Genomic DNA, 18,022 nt, shown 5'->3' with positions numbered 1-18,022 from the left:
GTACAGACTGAATCCAGAAATTCTTCTAATAAACAGAATATAGCAAACATGTTAGGATGCTACTTTGAGAAAGACACCAGCTTTCATCTTGCTCTCACTTTATTATTCTCTTACTTCTTCCCTCTCATGGAAGTTGCCTTGCCATGCTGTGAAACACTCTGCAGAGAAGCCTATGTAGCAAGACACCAAGGAAGGCCTCCAGTCAACCATGAGAGACAACTGAATCTTAACAAGCACTACACAGGAAGTGAATCCTTCTCAAGAGGACTAGAGGGGCACCTGGGTGGCTCAGTCAGTTAAGCGTCCCTTCTGCTCAAGTCATGATTCTGGAGTCCTGAGTTCTGCACTGGGCTTCCTGCTCAGCAGAGAGTCTGCTCCTTCCTCTGCCTCTCAACCCACTTGGACTCTCTCTCAAATACATAAATAAAATCTGGAAGAAGAAGAAAAAGAGAAAGAGGAAGAGGAAGAAGAAGACGACGACGACCACCATCACGACTAGAAGTAGAGATGAATGCAGCCTTGTCAGTCTGTGAGCCTGATGACCCAGTTAAGCCACTCCCTAATTCCTGACCCACAGAAACTACAAGAAAATAAATGTTCACTGTTTTAAGTTGCTAAGTTTTGGACTAACTTTTTCTACAGCAAAGGAAAACCAAATAAACTGTAGTCACATTCCCCCAACTGTTTCTTTTTAGTTGTTTTGTTCAAATCAAGATCTAAACAAGGGGCCCACATTGTTTTTGGTTGCTATATCTAAGTATCTTCTTAAATATATAAATAACTCCCCCACTGGAATTTAAGAGTTGAAGGAACTAGACTGTTTTTTTTCCTCAAGTTTCCTACATTTTGAATTTTCTAACTGTACGTCATGTAACATGTTCCTTGATCCTATATACTGCCTATAAACTGGTTATTAGCTAGAAGTTTAATCAGATTAAACTTCTAGCAGTTTAATCAGATTAAACTTCTAGCTAGAAGTCAACTGGGGGTGGGAGGCATGTGTGTACTTCCTACAGGAGACAAAGTCTTTCAGCTCCCCCCTTTGCCTTGGGCCTGGAACACTTTCTTACCAAGATTCAGAGTCCTCCCAGCCTGCACTGGACTTTCTACCATGTATGGGAATACCTTTCCCAGTTTCAGACTTGGTGTGTACTCCTTTGCTGTGAAAGCATGTGTGTCCTATGTTACCTGGAAAACCTCACTACTATATATGTCCTCTGTGGGGACAAGATGAAGTCACTCTGTGGCACAAGAGGAATGTGTGCAGACCAAAGGTCCACATCAGCTGCAGAGAGTGACTGCTAGCCATGGGGGTCAATACCTACTACTGAAGCTGCTCTTGCTTTGTCTCTTCTCTATGTGAATAAAGAACTGTTCTAGCCTGCCACCACCCAGATCTTGGACTTCCAACCTCCAGAACCATAAGAAAATGCATTTCTGTTAGTTAAGCCATCCAGTCTGTGGTATTTTTATGGCAGCCTTACAAACTAATACACCACTATCTTCCCTAGTTTCCCAGAATAAAATACTGTATCCTACTTAGATATCATATCATATTTAGAGTCCACAATACTAATATTATCATTAACAGTATGATTACTGAAGTTACTTTGCAATTCTTTATGTCCTTGGAGTATATCTTATCTGGCATGTATAGATAATTTTGTTTAAATGGCACTTAATTCCTTTTGGTGTAATTATGCTATCAAGTCAATACATAATTAGGTTCACCTGTTTAATCTTGCCTCTTATTTTTTTTAAAATATTATTTATTTATTTATTTGGCAAAGAGAGAGAGAGATCACAAGTAGGCAGAGAGGCAGGCGGGGGGGGGGGGGAGGGGAGCAGGCTCCCCACTGAGAAGAGAGCCAATGTGAGGCTTGATCCCAGGACCTGGATCATGACCTGAGCTGAAGGCAGAGGCTCAACCCACTGAGCCACCCAGGTGCCCCTCTTTTGCTTTTTAGAAAATTTTTCATGTTGGTTTAATTTTGTTTTATAATTATGCAAACCATAAATGTATAAAATAAGATCTATTTAGAGAAGTCTAGTCTTGTCTCACCTTGTCTCTTCACCCATCTGTTCTTTCACTTCCTATTTTTTAAAATTGTATGGTTTATCCTTCCAATGTGTTTTTGAAAATATGAGCAATGTGAGTATCCATGCCCTCACCCAGAAGCAGTCTATATATCTCTTTACTTTTTCTTCCTTAACAATAAATCCAGTAGATTGATCAGTGCAGGGGAAGAAACTTTCTTCATTCCTCTTTATCAATTCATAGTATGCCACTGTGTGGATTCTCACATAGTTTTTAAAAAATATTTATTCATCTAAGTAATTTCTATACCCAACAAGGGCTTGAACTCACAACCCTGAAATTAAAAGTCACATGTTCTTCCAGCTGAGACAGCCAAGTACTCCTCAGTTTTAAAAGCTTAGTAAAAGACAATAGTGGAAGTTTAAAAAAAAAAATGGGGAGAGATTAAAAAAATTTACAGAACTATCTTGTTTTCCATTCCCAAACACAAAAATACATCACACATATAATCTCACATACATTACAAAGAACATGTTACTAAGAAAAATAAGTAACCATTAACAACAACAACAAACCCATACCTCCTAATAGTTCTCAGCACCACTAAAACTAATAATAAAAAGGACTCCAGTCCTTAATCTAACAAACCCTCTGTGAGAGTAAATGCTGGCTCCCGTTATTAGGAGAAAAATTATCTTTTTTTATTCAATTACTACTGGCAATTACCAAGGATTGAAGATTTTATTATTCAAATATAGATTAACACCATTACTATAGCACACTTTTCTAAGTAAAAATATCTAGGGATGCCTGGGTGGCTCAGTTGATTGAGTGCCTGCCTTAGGCTCAGGTCATGATCCCAGGGTCCAGGAATCGAGTCCCACATCAGGCTCCTTGCTTCGCAGAGAGCCTGCTTCTCCTTCTGCCAGCTGCTCCCCATTTGTGCTCATGCTCAGGCATGCCCTCTCTCTCCCCCGCCCCCACCCTAACAAATAAATAAAATCTTAAAAAAAAAGAAGTAAAAAAAAAAAAAAACTATTCATTTTAATGTCCCAGAAGTTTAAAAAAAAAAAAAAAACAACCCGAAACTATTCTTCTTAATGTCCCTAAAAGAATTATTTTACTTTTTAAAAATTTTTGAGGGTTTGTTTTTAATCTAAAAATAACACAAAAAAGGCATGACGGAATTATGGAGGCTAATGGGACTGCTTTTTATCTTCATTGTGGTAATGGTTATTACACAATTGTATGTGTTTATCAAAACACACAGGATGAATTCTGCTGCATGTAATTTGTATCTTAATGAAAAAGTAACATGATGTTAATTTTCCGTAAGTAAATTTATAAATATAACTTTATACCAATAAAAGTACCAGTAAGACTTTTTATTGAACCAGACAACTGATTCTAAAGTTCATGTGGTAAAATAAATAAGAACAGCCAGGAAAATGTTTTAAAATAACAGTAAGGAGGTAATAACTCATAGGACATTAAAATATTTTTGGATATAAAATGTTTTTAGGGTGCCTGGGTGGCTCAGTTGGTTAAGCCCCTGCCTTTGGCTCAGGTCATGATCTCAGGGTCCTGGGATCGAGTTCTGCATAGGGCTCTCTGCTCAGCAGGGAGCCTGCTTCCTCATCTCTCTCTCTCTCTCTGCCTGCCTCTCTGCCTACTTGTGATCTCTCTCTGTCAAATAAATAAAATACTTTAAAAAAATAATAATAAAATAAAATGTTTTAAAAATGTGAAACTAGCACATAAAATGACAGACCAACAAACAGAATAAAATCTCCTAAGTAAACTCATGTATACATACAAATTAAGTTTACTTAAAAAGTGGCATTTCAAATCAGAGAAAAAGATAGGATTTAAAAAAATACAATATTGGGATAACGAAGGAGACATATGGAAAATAATTAAGTTGCATCCATACTTGACACTGTACTCCAAATAAAAATCCCATATGAATCAAAACGTAAATGTTTAAAATGAAACAAAAAGTATAAAAGAAACTAAGGAGGGATTCTTTTATCATTGTGAAGGAAAAAAGCCTTTCTAATTATGAGATAAACCCAAATAATTCAATTATCAAGATTACAAACACCCAAACCCTTTGACAGAGTGCTTCTATTTTTTAGAAAACAATTTTATATACGTTTGAGAACATATATACATAACTTGGAAAATATCTCTGGGAGGACAAAAATCAAATATATTGATTGCCTGTGGAAAAGAAGACTGAGTGGCTGAGGAGATAGGGATGAGAAGGAGATTTTTTGCTATACACCCTTTAATACTTAAAAAAACTTCCCGGAACCATGTAAATACAGTACTTATTCAAAAAAACTGTAGAAAATGTGGGCAATAAAAAGAAGTATAAGTATGAAGATAGAAATCTCCTTTTAGCTTTCTATGGAGGCTTACATATGTTAGAACCAAAAATTCTTCCACAAAGTTTGGATCAATCTGTATAAAGTTTAAGAAACTACACTTCACATTTAACATTATATTGAAATATTTGCAAAGTCACTGAAATTCTTCCTAAAACCATTAAATATTGATAATACTCCCTCATAAGGACATACGATTTATTTATTTATTTAAGCATAAGGATATAATTTATTTAAGCATTATATAATTCTAAAACACTTGTTTTTAATTTTTCATTTTTGCAAATGTCTCAGGGATAATTTCCTCTGCATAAATCCTTGGGTTTTTTTTTTTTTTTCTCCTTTAGAGAGGAGTCAGGGCTATTTTAAATTCTAAAAGGAAAATGAAAAGAGTGCAAACAGAAGAATTACTCATATTCATGTTCAGTCAATAAATTAACTGAAAACAGACATTAATTTCTTAGTGAGTTCTAGTCAAACTACTAGACTACATTAGTAACTAATACTCTTAAAAGTCAATGACCACTTCATTACAGACACAGTATTTTAATAATAAAATTTAACTTTGAAATACTGGAAAAATGGAATAGTACCGAGTACTAAAAACAGAAGAGAGAAGTAGAAATTAGATGGCTGAGTTAAAAGGAAAACTTGGGCAAAATTTGATGGAAATCTTCAAATAATATTCACTGTTTTGTTAAAAGTACAATAAAATTTTGGGAGACAATTAGGGTTTCAATTTTATATTTTATCGAAGTTTTGATTGCACAGTTCAGTGTAACAGTTCTAAACATAGTACTTGGCACCACTGTGCTTTTCACTGGAGTTGCTACTACTTTGATACACACCCTGACCAAAATGTTACTTTTATTTTAAACATTTATTTTTACTTATTTTGCATCCACTATTTTTTTATTTAAATTCAATAATTAACATATCATGTATTATTGGTTTCAGAGGCAGAGGTCAGTGATTCCTCAGTCTTATATACTACCCAGGGCTCATTACATCACGTGCTGCCCTCCTAAAGATTCACTTGAGAGAGACCACATGTGCATGCATGCACAGGATTGGAGGAAGAAGCAAAGGGAGAGAGAAAATCTCAATCGGACTCCCCACTGAGTTTGTAGCCCAAGGTGGGGCTCAGTTTCACAACCCCTGAGATCATGACCTGAGCCAAAATCATGAGTCAGATGCTTAACTGACTCCCCCAGGAGTCCCCCAAATATCAGTTTCTTTAGCCAATTTAATGTGGTTATTAAATCCTTGTCATCTTGTACTTTGCTTTCTTTCCCTCCTTCCTCAAGTATATCCTTTGTAACGAGTATTTTTCTATCTAGACAATTCACATGAAGACGGTGTTGGTCCGACTTGAGGGACAGAATTAACACCCTTCTTGCAGGGTAATTATGTTGAATTAGCTTTTTATTAAATGCAGTTATAATGTTCAGAAGACACGTGACCTGAGCACATACACAAATCCATTTAACAATGAACTACGATGGTTCTGTTTAAATCTACTGAATAGGATTAATTTGAGATCTATCCCTTCATGCTATAGAGCAGTTAACCTTATTAGCAGAGGCTGAAACAGAATACAAGGGCTAATAAAAGATTTCCAGGGCATATATACAAAAAAGGATCATGCCTCTTAGAAAACAAATTACAAGCTAACAAAATCTTATTAGTCAGCAACTTGAATTTTTACAAAAGATGAATAGCAACACCTACAAAGCCACAAAAAAGACTGGATGCAGAGTGCCTGGATGGCTCAGTTGGTTAAGCGTCTGGTCTGCCTTCCGCTCCCATCATGATCTCAGGGGGTTCCCTGCGGACCCTGGTGGGTTTCCTGTTCAGAGGGGAATCTGCTTCTCCCTCTGCCCCTCCCTCTGCTTGTGTGTACCTGCATTCTAACAAATAAATAAAATCTTAAAAAAAAAAAAAAAAAAAAAAGACTGTATGCACTTTTGGATATGGTTTCCAGAGGGAAAGCTAGGACTTAATCCAGACTCACAAAGAGTGTTTTTTTCAGACACAGTTAACACACCTGGCAACCTGGTTCTTTATAAAAAGCCTTGCCTTTCTCCCGTCTTCGATAAAAGACCTTAGGGGCGCCTGGGTGGCTCAGTGGGTTAAAGCCTCTGCCTTCCGCTCGGGTCATGATCCCGGGGTCCTGGGATCGAGCCCCGCGTCGGGCTCTCTGCTCAACAGGGAGCCTGCTTCCTCCTCTCTCTCTGCCTGCCTCTCTGGCTACTTGTGATCTCTGTCTGTCAAATAAATAAAATCTTTAAAAAAAAAAAAAAAAAAGAAAAAAGACCCTAATAGCTGCAACATTTAAGGATTATTTAGCTATGTGAAACTGTATGTTTTGCCTCTTGGGGATCTCTACTAGAACTTGTGTCCCTCATTCTAGTTAAAGACCTTGTGCATAAAAAAAAAACAGCCAAAACAAACCGCACATAAGCAAAGAAGATGAGAAAAAAAGGAAAGTAACACTAAATAATGGCCCCAGCAATTCAGCTCCAGCAATGCTTAGACTTTAACTATATTGCCATGCCAATAAGAACACTAGGTTTTTGTTTTGTTTTGTTTTTTAAGATTTTATTTATTTATTTGACAGAGATCACAAGTAAGCAGAGAGGCCGGCAGAAAGAGAGGAAAGCAGGCTCCCTGCTGAGCAGAGAGCCCGATGGGGGACTCAATCTCAGGACCCTGAGATCATGACCTGAGCCAAAGGCAGAGGCTTTAACCCACTGAGCCACCCAGGCACCCCAAGAACACTAGTTTTTAACCTTGAGCTATGAGGTCTGAAAAAATGATGTTTATATGGCACTGCAGAGAAGCATTTTAAATGAATCACAGGGGAAGAAAAAGATTGGCCAGCCAAGATAGAGTGAACTATCTAAAGCCTATTTTTCCTCTCATTACACAAAAACTCAAGAGTATTTTTTAAAAGCTTCCTGCGTAATCTGAAAAGTAAACAATAGCAGGTAGATTGAGGACTGAAGTCACACCATGAAACAGGTGAATTTCAGAGTTTGTTTTTGTTGTTTTGTTATTCCCTTATTTGTCTCCTACTTTGATCCAAAGCCTAATCCTGAAACTGCAGAGTGGGCTCAGACAGCAAAAACTCCATAAGACACCCCCTATCTCTATCCAGCAGACTAGGGAAAGGGAACCCTGTGAATGCCAGAAAGTGTGAAAGGAAATCTCTGGGTTTTATTTGTTTTCTCTCTTTAGGATTAGAAATATACTACTATCAATCACGGCAATTTGGGCACTTGAAAATCCAAGACAAAACCTGTCTGTCTTGCCAGAGGAACCACATGCTCAAGAGTATAGAGAGCATCTCTCTTATTTTCTTCTCTCTTAACACTTTTCCCTGGAGGTGGCCTTAGTTGCAAGGCACTGTTCTGAAGTAAGAAAGCTCACAGAAATGTCTTTCTGGTCATATGAACCAGCATGTGGATATGACTGTGGTGGTTGTTTTAAGACTCAATGTATTAGTCAGAAATACTCCCTGTACACCAACAGCAAATATTACTGTATGTACATATAAATGAGCAAAAACCTGGGTATGATCATCTCTGCTCTAAATAATTCCAACTGGAAGCTTGCTAGAAATGCAGAATTTCAGATCCCACCATAGAAATTCAGAGTTGGACTCCACATTTTAATGGGATTCAGAAGTGACTTTATAAGGGCATTAAAATTTGAAAAGCTCTGCTCTAGGGCATGCTTGAGTGAACAAAAATCTGATTATGCTTCTCTTCCACTTAACATTTTACAAGCACACTCGCAGGATATATGAAGCTTTATATTACCTCACCCTACCTTCCTCTCCAGGCTCATCTCCCATTACTCCCCGTCTCACCATTTAACACTTCACTTCAGTAAGAATTAACTATTTGTACATTACAGCACACAACACAATGCTGTCCCCCTAACCTTACCCATGCATTTCCCTCAGCCTAGAACACCTCTTCATCTGCCTAATTCTTAACCCACCTTAAAGCCTCTATTCGTAAGTCAACCCCACCAATCTCAAAAGACTACCTGGGCTCCTAAACCAGCCAAAGTCCATCCCTGGACTATCGCATTTTATTTAAGTTACCTGGTTATTTAAAAAAAGAAAGAAAAAGAAAGGAAGGAAGGAAGGAAGGAAGGAAGGAAGGAAGGAATTATCTATTTATGTGACTTCCCTGGCCTGTAGGTTTCTCAAAAGCAATGGCCTCATCTCTTATATAGTTCCCCTGGATCGAGCACAGAGAACTAGGTATGTTCAAGGTTTTAATAAACTACCATCTTTTTTGATTTTTAAAAAGTATTAGATTCCAGTTTAGCAGTAAATGGTTCCCCCATCACACATTCTTTTCCTGAAATTGTTAACCATCTCCTAGATCAGTGCTTCCAGTTGCTTAAGCAAAATGCATTTCAGAAATTTAGACCCAAAACTTGTTTGCCTGTACAACCTGGAGACTCTGGCTAAGTTTGCTTCTGCTTTTTCTTCTTTTAGATGCCATAAAGCCATCTACCAGAAAGCTCATTTTGTCCTAAACTGGAGGCTGGGGGGATTGTGTTTTGTTTATTTACAAGTTCTTAGCACAGGCCTCGCTGCCTCACAAGACTCGAATTCCGCCCGCCATTGCACATTCATCTGGTAATTTCTACGCAAATCTCCGAGGGCCACTCCACTGCCAGTACCCAGCAGAATGGCGGGCTCACTGTCCAAGGGCTGGCGCTAACTGTGGTCACCTTCTCCAGGGAAGCTCCTCTTCATCCAGGTCGCTCTCCGTCACCGACTCGTCAATCATCGTTTCATCGCTGTCCCAGTCTGGGGTCTGGGCGCCCTCCTCCATCTTCGCCTCGCACCCGGAACCTTTTTTATCCTCCTCCAACGCCCCGCTTCCCGCGAAAGGAAAGGGCACTCCGAGGGTCGGGGGAAACTGTGTTTGAAAAATGAAATTCGAGGCGGGAGGCGGGAGACGGGCCTGGTACAGAAGGCTGAGGGCACAGAGCTACAGCTACAGTCGTCGTCGGGGACTCGCTCCTGCAAGCTCCCGTCACCTCACGCCTCCCGCAGGGGGAGCCGCGCGCCACACGTCGCACGGCGCAGCCGCGTGCGGCCCCGCCCCACGACGCCAGTAGCCGGAAGTGGCTGGCGGAGCGCCGGCTCGCTTGGGGTTTCCCTGCCGCCTGGGGCGTGGTCCCTGCTGCATTCGCTTTCTGAGCGTCCTTGCAGATTGGTTCGCTGGACGGAGTGACTGCGGTTGCGGTCGTACGGACCAGAGAGACAGCGGTGCCACGGACAAGACCGCAGTCCGAGTCTGCCTAACGCCATTGGCAGGAGGGAGACTTAGGTCATCTTACCTGCAGGGCTCGTGCTTGTGAGACCCAGACCTGGAAAGAACTGTCAGCTCCTACCTGCTCGGGTAACCCCCACTGTCAGTCTGACATTCTGAAGCCAGAATGTTACGTAACACCAGAAGTGTTTGTTGCAGTCCACCAAATGCTGCCTTTCTCCTTAATTCCTTTGATACCCCCTCCTCGAATGTCCTTTGAGGTAGGCAGGACAAATATGTTTATCCTAAGTTTAAAGATCATTAACCCATCTAACTGATGTGTTTTTTATTCGTATTTTTCCCTCATTAACTCTTGAATTGCCTTGAAATACAGGTTGTGTAGGAAAAGGAGAATAAATGCTTTTTTTTTCTATATAAATTTTTAGAATGATAGTGTCTAGCAACTTCCAAAAATAGCCAATTACGACTTTTCAATGAAGAACGAGAGGTGTATATATTTGATGTGTTTCAGTGTATTTGAAAGTTTTAAATTCAAACATCCAAAACAAAACCAAGTGAACTCCATTTGCCAAGAGAGGTAGTTTAAGAATGAGAACCCCCTCCGCCATCAAGTGTTTAGTATTCACTTTGAAATCTCCAGCGGCTAGCTCGTATTGGGTCTTTAAAAATTTGTTGAATAGGTGATGCCTGGGTGGCTCAGTAGGTTAAGCAGCTGCCTTTGGCTCAGGTCATGATCCCAGCGTCCTGGGATCGAGTCCCAAATCGGGCTCCTTGCTCGGCAGGGAGTCTGCTTCTCCCTCTGCCTCTGCCTGCCATTCTGTCTGCCTGTGTTCACTCTCTCTCCCTCTCTCTCTCTGACAAAAAAAAAAAAAAAAGTTTGTTGAGTAAATGGATGGAACTAGGGTTTTCTGACCCCCCACTTCACTGCTCTTTTCTTTACATGCAGTGACTTTTTCATTCTTATTATCTTACTATTTGGATTATATTTAAGCTACTACTGTTTAAAACACTTGGTTGGTAATTTTCTATTAAATTTGTTTGATTATTCCTCATTTCCATTCTTGTAAATGGGGTGAAACAGTAATGAATATGCACAGAACTAGATCTCTCCGTGTTTTTCACACCTCTCCACCTACATCCTCCATGTTTAAATCAGTCCCCAAACCCCCATCCACTCTCCTGCTCACATACTCCTTTGATCATCTAATTCTGTTTCCACTTGTTAAAAGTGTTAAGTAATTGCCAGCAATGGAAAGTGCATGTCCATTAAAAGTCTGGTGGGTGGCTCTAAATGCCCTAAACCAGAGGCGACTTTGCACTAATAAAAGATTTGTTCCAGGCGTCTGGTAACTCTAGCTAAGTATAGAAACTCCTAAGTCTGAAATTCAGATTCCTTTTTAAAATACTTTCTCCTTTGGTGGATAAGAGTCAGTTATTTTTGCATCTTTAGTTCTTTTATTTTATTCAAGAGAGTTGCCAAAATTCAAAGCGTAAAGAAGAAATAGCAAAGATGATCCCAATAAACGCCAGCATGATTTTAAAGGAAACTTTCTTTGTTTTTATAAAATCCAAAGTTTCACTGCAGGACAGTGATAGAAGAATGACTGATCTTTGTTAGAAATCTAGGCTGCAAATGACAAGACAAAATACAATTCAAACTGATTTAAGCAGGTAAAACAGGTGAGTAGGGCATGTAATTGAACCATCTGTAAGTACCCAGGTCTTTCAGATATGATATGATCTGGATACTCAAACAACACTGAGAGGAAATTTAGCTCACCTTTCTTTTGAATTCATTAGTTTGAGCTAAACACTCAGATAAATTGAAACACATCAAATGTATAAAAATCCACCTATTCATTTTAAAATAATAATTGGTAATTTAGAAGATTGATAGGTACCATTTTATTATTTTTAAAATTAATAAAGGGCGGGAAATAAAGCATTTATCCTGATGTTTCTACAATCAGAATTTCAAGGTGACCAAAGAGTTGATTGGGGAAAATTTTCTTTTTCTTTTCTTTTTTTTTTTAAGATTTTATTTATTTATTTGACAGAGAGATAGAGATCACAAGTAGGCAGAGAGGCAGACAGAGGGAGAAGGAGAATCAGGCTCCCTGCCGAGCAGAGAGCCAGACGTGGGGCTTGATCCCAGGACCCTAAGATCATGATCTGAGCGGAAAGCAGAAGCTTAAACCACTGAGCCACCCAGGTGCCCCAGGAAAAATTCTCTTTATAGAGAAATCCACAGCTAACAAATCTAAGAGATACAATAGAATTAGAAAATCATCATTTTGCAACCTACAAAACAATGGATCTAGGCAATGGTCAGCAATAGCTGCAATAGTTAGGCAGAACAGTTAAAAAAAAAAAGAACAAAATTGTGGAAAGAACCTACATGTCCATCAAAAGGTGAATGGATATAGAAGATGTGTATATATGTATATATACACATATATATACACATATACATATACACATGTGTATATGTGTATATATATATATATATATACACACACACAATGGCATACCATGCAGCCTTCAAAAATACGAAATCTTGCCATTTGCAACAATGTGGATGGAACTGAGAGGAAAATAAGTCCATCAGAGAAAGACAATTTCATATGATCTCTCTGATATGAGGAATTTGAGAGCCAGGGCAGGGGTTCGTAAGGGTAGGGAAGGAAGAAATGAAACAAGATGGGATTGGGAGGCAGACAAACCATAAGAGACTCTTAATCTCAGGAAACAAACTGAGGGTTGCTGGGGGATGGCAGGGGGAGGGATAAGGTGGCTGGGTTATAGACACTGGAGAGGGTATGTGCTATGGTGAGTGCTGTGAATTTTGTAAGACTGGTGCTTCACAGACCTGTACCCTGAAGCACATAATATATTATATGTTAATTTAAAAATAATAATAAAAAAGTAAAGAACTAGACCTCTGTTTTTTCACACCTGCCCACCTACACCTTCCGTGTTTAAATCATTCCTAATTTCCTACGTAAAAGGAATGGAAAATTTTATAATAGACAAGTCAGGATGAAAACACTTAGTCCATTGATAATCTTAACATCACTAAAAGTGAGAAAACCAAATATGGACCTCCTGGCACGATACTATAGGAATAAATGCCACTTAATTATGAAGTAGCCTAATTTAAAAAAAAAAAGATAAAAACATGAATCTAATTACTATATCTAACTATCAGTTATTCATATGCAAGAAGAGAGGACAGAGGAATATACTAACACCATGAGATGAAATCTACCAAACCTAAGATGAGGGAAATTCTATAGGACAAATGACCTGATTTCTTTCAACAATTAAATACCATGGGATTTTAAAAAGAAGAGGGAATGAGAATGCTTTTACATTTAAAGAGACCCTAAGATGCAGAGAAAGGGGAACCCTCCTACACTGTTGGTGGGAATGCAAGCTGGTGCAACCCCTCTGGAAAACAGCATGGAGGTTCCTCAAAAAAGTTGAAAATAGAGCTACCTTATGACCCAGCAATTGCACTACTGGGTATTTACCCTAAAGATACAAACATAGTGATCCGAAGGGGCACGTGCACCCAAATGTTTATAGCAGCAATAACCACAATAGCCAAACTATGGAAAGAATCTAGATGTCCATCAACAGATGAATGGATAAAGAAGATGTGGCATATACAAACAATGGAATACTATGCAGCCATCAAAAGAAATGAAATCTTGTCATTTGTGATGACGTGGATGGAACTAGAGGATATTATGTTTAGCGAAATAAGTCAGAGAAAGACAACTATCATATGATCCCAGATGCAACATGGGGGGCTTGGGGGAGTAGGGAAAGAATAAATGAAAGAAGATAGGATCGGGAGGGAGACAAACCATAAGAGACTCTTAATGTCACAAAACAAACTGAGAGGGACTGGGGGTAGAGGTATAGGGAGAGGGTGGTTAGGTTATGGACATTGGGAAGGGTATGTGCTATGGTGAGTGTTGTGAAGTGTGTAAACCTGGCAGTTCACAGACTTGAACCCCTGGGGCTAATAATACATTATATGTTTATTTTAAAAATTTTAAATTAAAAAAGATAAAGAGACCCTAAGAAAAGGGGGAAAATAAAGTAGTTGAAAAGGAAAATTGATTGTTAATATAAATACTAATACAGAGTGAATTAGGAAAAAAAAAAAAGGAAAAAACCTTGAGAAGAGCCTTATATCCTTTTTAAACCAACAAATATTTGAAAAAAATTAAATAACAAGGTAGAATAAAATTAAATTTGATTAGAGCAAAATTTAAATCTTTGAGGATTCATGAAACCAATTAATCCTTAAGAACTGTAATTAAATTTTATAGCTTGATTCCATTTAGGCTGTAAGTCTTTAAATAAAAAGTCCTATATGGGAATTCTTTACTTGTTTTAAAGGTGAATTAAAAGGAGAATGTCAGCTCTACCACCTCAAATTTGTGTTAGGAAGGAAAATTCCAAAATCATATCCAATAGCATGTACACTAACACAAATGCTAGTAAGGCTCAGTGCCCTGAAGGAGGGCTGAGAATAAGGGCCTTTCCCTTACTGGCCTTGCCTTCTGGATGAAGCAGACAGTAAAGAGTTACATGAATGAATGAGATAATCCAGAGAGTGATGCATGCCAGGAAGAAGTAAATAGGTGGCTGAGATAGAGAATATGATTAGAGATGGCCTCTCTGAGGAGGTGAACTTTGACCTAAAACCTAAAGCATGGACATAATTACAGAGGTTCTGAGACAACCTAGAAGAACAAAAAGGAGGCCTGTGTGCCTGGAGCTGGGGAATAAGGGGAGAGTGGTATGAGATGAGGCCCGAGCACTAAGAAAGTAGTAGAGCATATACAAGGTGTAATGTAATGAAACTTGTTTGCAAGTATGGATTTTGGGGGGAAAATACTTATTATTTTGTACTTGCACAATATATTTACTTTTATCATTAAAATTCTTTTCTGCGGCACCTGGGTGGCTCAGTTGTTTGAGCAACTGCCCTCAGCTCAGGTCATGATCCTGGATTCCCAGGACTAAGTTCATCATCAGGCTCCCTGCTCCGGTCTGCTTCTCCCTCTGACCTTCCCCATCTCCTGCACACTCTCTTTCATTCTCTTTCTCTCTCTCTCTCAAATAAATAAATAAAATCTTAAAAACAAATTCTTTTCTGCCTACTTTGTATCATTTACATCCTATCCAGGTTGTTTTAGATTCCAGAACTATGAAAGGCGAGACTTCCATGGAAGGTTTGATTTAGCATAACCAAACAACATGAATCTCTAAGAAAGTAAACCCAGCAGCTATTTTTCACCCAAGTAATATTCTCCCCGCAAATAAAGCTCTATAAAGTATTTTACCGTGTATTCTATAGTATTTTAAAATACATTTTCCGAAAGAATCTTTATTTACTCAATGATTTAAACATTTTTTTTTTAGAAAGTGTGGCTGTCCATTAACCCAAGCAATTCACATGGTGTTCAGGCACAAATTAGAACTGTTTTATGAATAAGCAGCACTTGGCAGGCTTGATCCGTAAAAAAATGCAACTTTTGATCTCGGGGTTGTAAGGTCAAGCCCCACAGTGGGCCCAGAGTTTACTTAAATAAAAATTATTTTTTTAATAAAAGAACTGGTTTGTGAATGAGATATAGACATAACCAGGAAAATCAGGATATCCAAAACTTTCTGAAAAACTGTAAAATGTGAGAGCACACAAAGGTCGGCTTACACAGGATTAGATATCAGTTCAGTATCCTCATTGTTTTTTGTTGGTCACTATAGTTGATTCACTGCCATAGGGATACACTGACACAACTTCTGCATGTATGCCCTTTCTTAGTGCAGAATTTAAGATAGAAGCTCAACTTTAAAATGGCACAAAATAGATACAAAAACACTTCAAAAGTACTATGAAATTTAAGATAGCAACCTAATAGATAGTTAATATTTTATGAAGAAATATTTCTGGAGAATAACTAATTGCATCTGTTATTCCAATAAATGACCAAAAGGTATATTATAATATTGAAGTCCATTAAAGCAGCAGAGGAAACTGAGAAACCTAATGGGTAAGAAGCTATGTTTGCTTCTGATAGTAGATCACAGGGTATAATCAGTATACACTACCCATGTTTGTTTGGAAACACGGTGTTTCTTGCAAGCTAGATAGGGGATATGCTCAAGAGAGAACCAGCCTAGTTATATCCTGTCAAAAGGGTAGTCTGGAGGGAGAACTCAGAAGAGAAGGTGGAAGTGGACAGTGGACTTCTGTGTTCTGTCTCCCAAGAATGGAAAAGGGATCATCAAAATCGGATACATACTCCCAGATCAAGGGAACTGCAGGAGAGAGATCATCAGTGGAGGATCAGATTTCCAAAAACATTACAAAATCGCTTATGAAAGAGTCAGCTTTAAACAAACGCCAGACCCAGAGAGGGGTCTAAATGCTCTAAATGTTTAACAGCGTACCCTCTAGGGGGTAATGGGGAGTTCTAACTAGTAGAATTGGTAGATTTCTGTGGTGTAAATACTCCACAACTTACTCTACACATTATTTCTTGTTTCCTCGTTCTCCTCCTTGGACTTCATTTAGTTAGCCGCAGAGTCTGGCCCCATGGTAAAATCTAACAGAATAATGAGGAACTGATGAGTTGTGGGTATTTATTGCCTTTATTTTTAAAACGATTTATGCAATTGTAAGTTTATATTCTTAAATTTTTAATAGTGACTATATTTAATAACTAACAAATTCCTGAAAACACTTGGCTCTTACAAACTAGTAAAAGCTGGCTCCAGCGCACCTTTGACTCCACCCTTATAAGAACTTCCCTGCCTCCTTTCCCCCCCTCCCTGTCTCCCCCATACTCCAGGGCCAGAATGCTCAGACTTTATGGTCAGCTGAGGGCAGGGGAGCCAGGAAAGTAAAAAGTAATGTGTAGAATAGGTTTGGGAAATCTCAGTTCTCTGAGAGTCCTACTTGTGGGAGAGTGAATTAATCCTGCATTCAACAATGTAGACATTACAGTGGGAAGATCATGTGAAAGGTGAAGGACTGAAGAGGGGCAGGCAAGAAAGAAAACAGGTGAAATGACTGCAAAAGGAGAAAGGTGACAAAACATAACAATGACCACTGGACTCGGGCTTATGTTCATTGTGGTTGCATCGCCTGGACATAATCCACCGCAGTCAATGCTTGCCAACACTGGTTGACTTCTACTTCTTTAGTCATGTAGCTGGCTTGTAAAATGATTAACTAGATCTCAACTTTGAGATAAAGAAATCATGTTACTTATTTCTTTGTTAGAACACACGACCAACTGAAAAACTAGTTCCAGCGTTATGGCATTCTGTGCCTGTGCCATGACATTCTGTCTTTCTACCTAGAATGTCCTTTCCCTCTTTTCTCTGTCTAGAAAATCGCTCAATCTTCTTTCATCTCATTTAATGTTTTCCTTTTTACTGTGCCACACCTCTCCTTTTGTAATCATTGTCTACACTGTAATATTTTAAATTAATGGACACACATTTACATTTTTTCTGAATACAGATTATGGGAGAAGAAACCAATGCTCTATAGTCTAATTATGCTTTATCTGTATTTAACTGATAGTTGTTGTATGTCAGGCAACATGTCATGACTGTTTTAATAATATGTGGAAGCACCAAGTCAATTAAACAAGGAAGCACTAACCTTTTTATCACAAGGTTCTAGAACAACTGGATAGTCATGTGGGAGAAAATAATGAAACTTGTCCCCTATGTCATTACATACACAAAAAATAATTTGGAGTAAATAATAGAATAAGCATCCTATAATCCAGGGATTTGATTTCTAGAGAAATTTTTGCACATCTGTATCAGGACACATGGACATTACTCATAATAACCCAAAATATAAACAACCCAATTATCCCTTCATGGGAGAATAGACCTAAATGTTTATCAGGAGGAGAATAGATACGTAAATTGTGGGATATTATGTGTTAGGATATCTTGTGGCTGAGAAAAATGAACATACCAACATTGATGAGTTTTAGAACCCATTCTTACAAAGTTTAAAAACAAACATAAAAAGTATATGATTTAGGACCCATTGACATATGATGAAACTCAAACTAAAGGGTTAATTTAAAAAGAAAATTCAAAGTATAGATCAGTTCTCTGAGGAGGCAGATGAATGGTGTGGGGAAGAGTTCACAGGGAACGCAAAAGAACTGGTAATGTCTTATATCTTCAGCTGTGTAGTTCATCACAGCTGACCGTTAATATGTTTCATAGCTTCCATA

The 18,022-nt window shown here is 38.4% G+C and overlaps 1 protein-coding gene across 1 annotated transcript in view; it reads right to left on the bottom strand.

Annotated features, from left to right (window-relative positions):
• Positions 1-9,486, bottom strand: part of ANKRD31 (ankyrin repeat domain 31) — a 148,564-nt gene extending 139,078 nt beyond the window's left edge. Inside the window, exon 1 of the mRNA XM_045074417.1 lies at positions 9,184-9,486. Within this exon, the coding sequence (XP_044930352.1) occupies positions 9,184-9,287 (104 nt within the window). The 5' untranslated portion in view covers positions 9,288-9,486. The remainder of the gene's footprint in view (positions 1-9,183) is intronic.
• Positions 9,487-18,022: the final 8,536 nt, after the last annotated feature.

Source organism: Mustela putorius, unplaced genomic scaffold, assembly GCF_011764305.1.
Source record: "Mustela putorius furo isolate JIRA1106 unplaced genomic scaffold, ASM1176430v1.1 tig00537350_pilon_pilon_pilon, whole genome shotgun sequence".
Classification (NCBI taxonomy): domain Eukaryota; kingdom Metazoa; phylum Chordata; class Mammalia; order Carnivora; family Mustelidae; genus Mustela; species Mustela putorius.
This window is presented reverse-complemented; position numbering and strand designations above follow the sequence as displayed.